We start from the raw sequence: 6,659 nt of genomic DNA on the forward strand, positions 1-6,659 counted from the left end.
ATACTTTGACGACAACTTCTACTACTACTGCTACTACAAATATCACTACTGCTACAACCAGTACTTATTCAAATGCTACTCATACTTATACTGCGAATAATACTTCTACTACTACTACAACAAATATCACTTCTGCTGGAATTCTTTTAAGCTACAGAAACCGTTCGAATATCAAAATGTTCAGCTCTTTCAGGAGAGGGGTGACATAACTTCATATTTGTAATCTTTCAACTTTTTTGAATTATTCAGCTTTTTGCAATTTTTTTAAAATTGGATATCTATTTTCAGCAATGTTTTTGAGATTCATTTCAGCTTTCAGCATTCCAACGCATTTTCAGCAGGAAATGCATTTTCTAGTTAAATATAACACTCAGATTTTGGCCAGTTTAGCCTGCTGGGGTTTTCTTACTCTGGCTGTTGCTGAGGCTCCAATTACAGGCTGGCTACTCGGCTACAATCACCAAGTGTGCATCTGCTAGCATGCTCGCCTGCATGCAGGCGTTTCTTACAATATAGATTGAAATTCCTTTAATGGGAGCTACTTAGTGTGCAGATCTATTTGTTTTCAACTCTGCTAGATAAACTAGTTCTCACTGTTAACAGTGCGTGCCGGTTGCAGGGATGGTGGTAAATAAATAGTTTTAGGTTATTTGGCGACCTCCCTTCATGGCCGTGATACATATTTAAATGTATGAAATGCATCACCTCATATTGTCTTTTTTTATGTGTAAAAATAAAATATTTCCACAAATCGTGACACCTGCTAACGCGCAGCTGATCGAGCTTTACCCCATCAAAATGAAACGGGTCTGTGTCATGAGCTGCTTTCCAAGCTGCAATCAGTGTGATGGCCTCTGCACCTGAGGCTGTAGACACACACCAGGTGAAAGAGGTTTTCTTAATGAAAAGTGCCCCGGTAACAAGGACTTAAAAACCTCCACAGTGTCAGAGGAAGGCATCCAGTTGTGATGGCTTTCTTTTGGCAACGTGCACTGCTTTTGAGCCTGGCCGCTGCCATGTCGGTATATGCAGGTAATACTGTAGCAAAATGGTGGATGAAGGTATGGGATTATCATTAACAAAAGCTGTTTGAGTCGCAACTTGAGTTCTTTGTGTTGTGTCTTCTTCCAGACATGAAGCTGGAGTGCGGCCCAGATTTCGTGAAGCTGGTGTGGACGGAGCGCAGATCCCAGGCTGATCTCTCGCTCTTCCGTCTGGGTAACTGCTCCCCCACCCGCATCTCGGCCACCGAGGCTGTTTTCAGCGTGGATGTCAACGATTGTAACTTCAGGAGAATTGTGGGTAAAACATGTGCATTTACCTGCACACTGAGTCCAGTGTGTTTCCTGCAGCTTGGTGACATTTGTCTCTCTCGTAGGTAACTGGGGATCACTTGATGTACACCAATGATCTGACCTATAGATCCTCTCCTGACTTCACTTACCCCGTTGCCTGTGCATATGAGAGGTGGGTGTTCATACTTCAACAGTAGAGTGTTTGGTAAACTGGCAGCAGTTGCTTTACTCTATTGCTTTTGTTGTGTTGCAGGCCTAATAACTGGTACCCTCTGCTTTATGAGCCAGTGTTCAGTACATACGGTCTTGGAGATCTAGTGTTCCACATTGGACTCATGAATGGTGGGTGTAAAGCATGACCTCACTGGAAATGTCTGCTCTCACGGTGACTCTTGTAATGTAACGACTCCTCTCCTGTAGCTGACTTCTCAGGCCCTGCTGAATCCTCTACCTTTCCTCTGGGCTCCTTTATCCCAATCATGGCTAGCGTGTCGCAGATGACCCATCAGCCCTTGCTGCTGCTTCTTGAGGAATGCGTAGCGGCTACCACAGCGGCGCTGCAGCCGGAGAGCACTTTGTACCCGATAATTGCCAATAAGGGGTAATCTTGTGTCACTGATGCAGCTTTTTGTTGTCCAGATAGAAGATGTAACGCTGTTTTCCATTCTCAACCACACAGATGTCTTGTGGACAGTCTGGTATCTCCCTCTAAATTCGAACAAAGGCAAAAATCATCGGAGATCCATCTGTCCCTTCAAGCCTTTAGGTTTGGGCTCGGCGAACGGGTAACTATAATGTTGTTTTTTAGATTCAGGGCTTTATTGTGACAGCTGGAAGCTAACTATGCCTCGCAACCTCACCACTCAACAGGTGTTTATCCACTGTAAACTTGTGGCTTGGGATCCCAACGGTATGGACCACACCAAGAAGGCCTGCCACTATGTCAAAGAGCATGGGTAAAAATGTCACTGAACTATCACAATGTTTTCTGGGTTCAATCAGACTTGTGTGATGGACTGCTTGAGAATAACTTTCTGACTCTCCTTCAATCCTCACGATCTCAGCTGGGAGCTGCTGGACAACTCTGCATACAGCAATCTCTGTGACTGCTGTGAATCTGACTGCAAGTCCAGGAGGACCAGGAGTACAGCATCAGGTATCTGCGTGACTTCTGCTATATTAATGTGTCTGCTTTGATTTGTACTTAAACTTTTTATTATTTATTTTAAACAGGGACGCATGGTGTGGTTCAAAATGCTGTCCTTGGGCCACTTACCATCACTGATGTGAATTCCTGAAGTATTTTCCAGTAAGTTTTAATTTGACGTTGCACGACATTATAACTTTATCCTTAACAACTACTTAACCCTTTTGTTTTGTTCTCCAACAGGAACGGATCCATCCTGCACACTGGCTCCTTCAATCTGAATTGGGTTTTTATTCTTGTGTTTTGTGAGAGTCTCAAAGCTTAATGCCTGTCTCTTTGCAGTTCAGATTGTAATGACTCATTAAAGATGTAACTATCTAATTGAAAGCTCACGTTATTACGCTTGTGAATGTGTAATTGTCTGTAGCATGTTCAAGGTCTTAGTATTTTCACTACATCATAGCTTGGTGAAACTGCTTATTATGCACATCTGGTCAGCAACTTCATAGACAAGAGCTTTAACTGTGGGATTTAGTTTCAAGAAGCCTAAATCTCAAACATGTCACTCAGTTTTATCAATACAACCCAAAGGGTTATTGGGACAATCCCTGTCATGGTAAAACAACGAAAGCATAATATGCTGTACCTTTTTCATATACTGCAGTATCACATATACAATATGTGGCATTCTGTAGCTTAAAAGAATTCCAGCAGAAGTGATATTTGTAGTAGTCAGTATTTGGAAGTAGTAGTATCAGCAGTCGTACTGTCGGTAGTATTATTACTGGTTGTTAGTACTGGTAGTAGCAGGAATAGCAGTTGTGGTATCAGTAATAATAGTAGTGGTAATATTTATGGTAGCAGTAATAGTAGCAACAGCAAAAGTTGCAAGGCAAGTTTATTTGTATAGCACATTTCAACAACAAGGTAATTCAAAGTGCTTCACATAAAAACATAAGGCAAAAGTAAAGGAGATTTAAAACATACATTGAAACAATAATTGATGTCTCCCTGAGACATTACGCTGCACGCAATCAACCATACACTGCCGCAATTCTGCAATTACTCGCACACAAACCACGTCTGGAAAAGATCTCTGCGTTTTATAGTGTACGCCTTGCACGAACTCGGTCCCGGAGGCAATGGCGACATATTGTACACTTTCTAAATTTGAATCGATGTCTCCCTGAGACATTGCGCTGCACGCAATCAACCATACACTGCCGCAATTCTGCAATTACTCGCACACAAACCACGTCTGGAAAAGATCTCTGCCGATCTGCGTTTTATAGTGTACGCCTTGCTACTTCTTGTGGTAATACTAGAAATATTAGCAGTAGTAGTAGTTGAAGTATTAGTAAGAGCATTCATTATTTCAACAAAAAAGCCTAATTTTGAGCGAAACGTTTAAATAGTTAATCCATGAGGCTTTTATTTTGAAAGGGTGGGACTGGGAGGGAGAGGAGACAATCATGTTTGACACATAAACAGAAGTTATTAAATGACAGGCTTCATCACAAGCAGTTCAGTTAGAATTCACTCTCTGGGGCTTTTATTTTGAAATGGGGTGTGGGGGAGAAGGGGAGAGGAGACAGAATCATGTTAGATAAACACAAACCGGTTATTAAATGACAGGCTCATCACAAGCATTTCAGTTAGGATTCATTCTGTGGGGCTTTTATTTTAAAATGGCATGTGTGTGTGTGTGGGGGGGGGGGGGGGGAGGGGGGAAAGACCTCTAAAGATCCCTAAGACCTGAATGACTGTATGAGAGACACAGAGAGAGAGAGGGAGAGGAGTGTATGTGCGCGTGTGTCTGTGAGTCTGTGTGTTTATCAACATCACTAATTGGCTCAATCGCAAACACCTGTGTGCCTGAAGCCATTTCATGGAGATAAAACAGGGAAACACCTCTCAAACAAATCATCAAAACTCCCATAACCGTAGCTCCTATTGCTCCGATATTAATAATTGAGAGGAAGGATAACTTGAGAAACAGATCTTGTAAAAATTGTGTCTGTAGTGTACAAAATGTGGCTTAACTGGCGATCTAGAAATGGGGTACCGTGTTCTGTGGAAGATGTTTTTGAAGCAAAATTTAACATTGGTCTCTATGGAGCAGAAAGTTGGTTTTCCTCTCAATTAACGGCTTCGGTGTCAAATGTGGAAATCTGTGGGATTCCACAGTAATTTTTCTACGACAAGGACAATATTAGCTACTTCTACATCCAGAAATTATGCATGAAGAGTGAAGATTGTGGACACAGTGGCAAAATACAAATGCTTTTTTCACAAGAATCTCAAGCTGCTCTTCACTCTAGCGGTGACATCACGCACTCTAAGCTGCGCAATACACACCCATTATAAAGTCAGAAAAGGGCTGAAAAATCATAAAAGCTAAATTGCTGCAGTTCAAAAAGTTTAAAAGATATCAAAAAGCTGAATCATGTTGGCAATAGAGGGTTTTCTCAACATTTGAAAGTTGAAATGGTGTCTGTAGCTGAAAGTATGAGGAAGTTGAAGGATTTGAAAGTTGAAGAAGTTTAAGAGGATTTGTAAATATTCTCCATAGAGATCCCATTCAAAAAAAAGTTGCTAAAAGCTTAATAATTCAAAAAGTTTAAAGGTTAGAAATAGAAAAAGTCATAGCAGATATGAGCTGAAGGAGCTGAACATTTTGATAGTTGAACGGTTTCTGTAGCTTAAAAAATGAAGAAGAAGCGTTGCGACGAAACGGGGGACGGAAGAAATAGTGGAATAAAGAAACAGGATAACAGTAGTTGGAATGCTTAACAGCGTTCCAACAATAAGAATTAATAAAAAGAAAGACAATTATATAGAGTTTGATCACTTTTTGTATATATAATCTGTTGCAATGAAACCTTACTGTATTATAGAGGTCATAATAGTTAAGCGCTTGAGGAAAAATAGGAGGTATCCCGTCAGGATAGCCATTTCCAAAATCAGGGGCTAGATCCTCTAAATCACATGGCCTATAAAGATGAATCTGAAGACCACATTCTATCTGAAGGTAAATGAGACAGTCAAGCCTCAGACCAATACATCAGGGGCTCCCTTTTATTGTAAGGCCACAATTTAAAGGCCAATCTGAAGTAAGTTGCCTCGAAACGGCCAACAAATAGTTGGAGACGAGTGATAAGCAATGAGACGTTATGAATTTACAGGATGACATTTACCACATGGACATCAGGCCCTAGTGTTGCATGTTTAAGCTTGTGACTTTTATATTAAGTCTGGGTACCTATATTTTATTTCCCTGGAGTGGCGATGACACAGCCAAAAAAATATATATAAATAACAGTTTGAGGAGTTTACACTTGGTTTATTTGTATAGAGTTTAAGATGGATGTACAACAATCTGCAAACAGTTCAAGTTGAGACCATGTAAAGCTGACGTCCCAGCGTCACGTTAGTTAGGAGGCTGAGGTCATCCGCTTCAGTCGAGCACGATCATGGAGTCTCCGTCAGCTTAGACTGGGCCTCCTGTTGAGATCAAGTTGAGAGCTTTAGTCCGGTTTAAAGTGAGTTTTTAACCAAACCTCCAGTTTCAGAACAGAGACTACAAACCTGAGAGGAAGCTGCAGGAACGGACACGTTGTTGGCCTTCGAGTCAGACGGAGCCACTATGATCAGGGGTCCCAACACAGAATGGTGACTAAAGCCGTTAGTTTCTGAGAGGAAACAATAAAATAAAGATTATGACTTCATTGAGAAAAAAGGATGAAAACACCTTTGTTGGCAGAGAAGTAATACCCCATTCAAGTCCTCTTTTGGTGCGGGGCTTGCAGGTTGAGTCACAGCAGCTACAGACAGAGCTCTTAGAGGAGTCATCGAGGAGTTCCCAGCTGGAAGAGGAGCAATTGTATCACCATGTTGTTAAACAATTTTGTAAAGCACAAAAGCCATTAAATTGATTTTTTTGTTCAAATACAAGACAGTCAACATTTGCTCCTCCGATTGCCTGTTTTAACTCAACAGGTCATGTTACAATGTTGGCATTTATTTTAATTAAGGAAACCTTGTGCAAGAAGTTAGAATAGAAATATTTGTTCACCGAAATAGTTACGATAAGTCGGTGTTTTTTTTGAGAGATAGTCATTTAACTTTTTAGTTGCATTGTTTGATGTTCATGTAAGATAAGCAAACCTCCTCCTGGCTCAAGATGCATACTTGGCACGCATGACATCATTGGTATC

General features: G+C 41.0%; 1 protein-coding gene across 1 annotated transcript; it reads left to right on the plus strand.

Moving 5' to 3' along the window:
- Positions 1–1,016: 1,016 nt before the first annotated feature.
- Positions 1,017–2,723, plus strand: LOC306789135 (zona pellucida sperm-binding protein 3-like; the record flags this gene model as incomplete). Its single annotated transcript, XM_079284941.1, has 9 exons — positions 1,017–1,032; positions 1,132–1,298; positions 1,379–1,467; positions 1,549–1,637; positions 1,716–1,896; positions 1,975–2,080; positions 2,166–2,251; positions 2,360–2,451; positions 2,686–2,723. The coding sequence occupies 9 exons, from the start codon at positions 1,017–1,019 to the stop codon at positions 2,721–2,723; spliced, it is 864 nt and encodes a 287-aa protein (XP_079141067.1).
- Between the last annotated feature and the right edge of the window lie 3,936 nt (positions 2,724–6,659).

This window comes from Melanostigma gelatinosum, assembly GCF_949748355.1.
Source record: "Melanostigma gelatinosum genome assembly, chromosome: 15".
NCBI lineage: Eukaryota > Metazoa > Chordata > Actinopteri > Perciformes > Zoarcidae > Melanostigma > Melanostigma gelatinosum.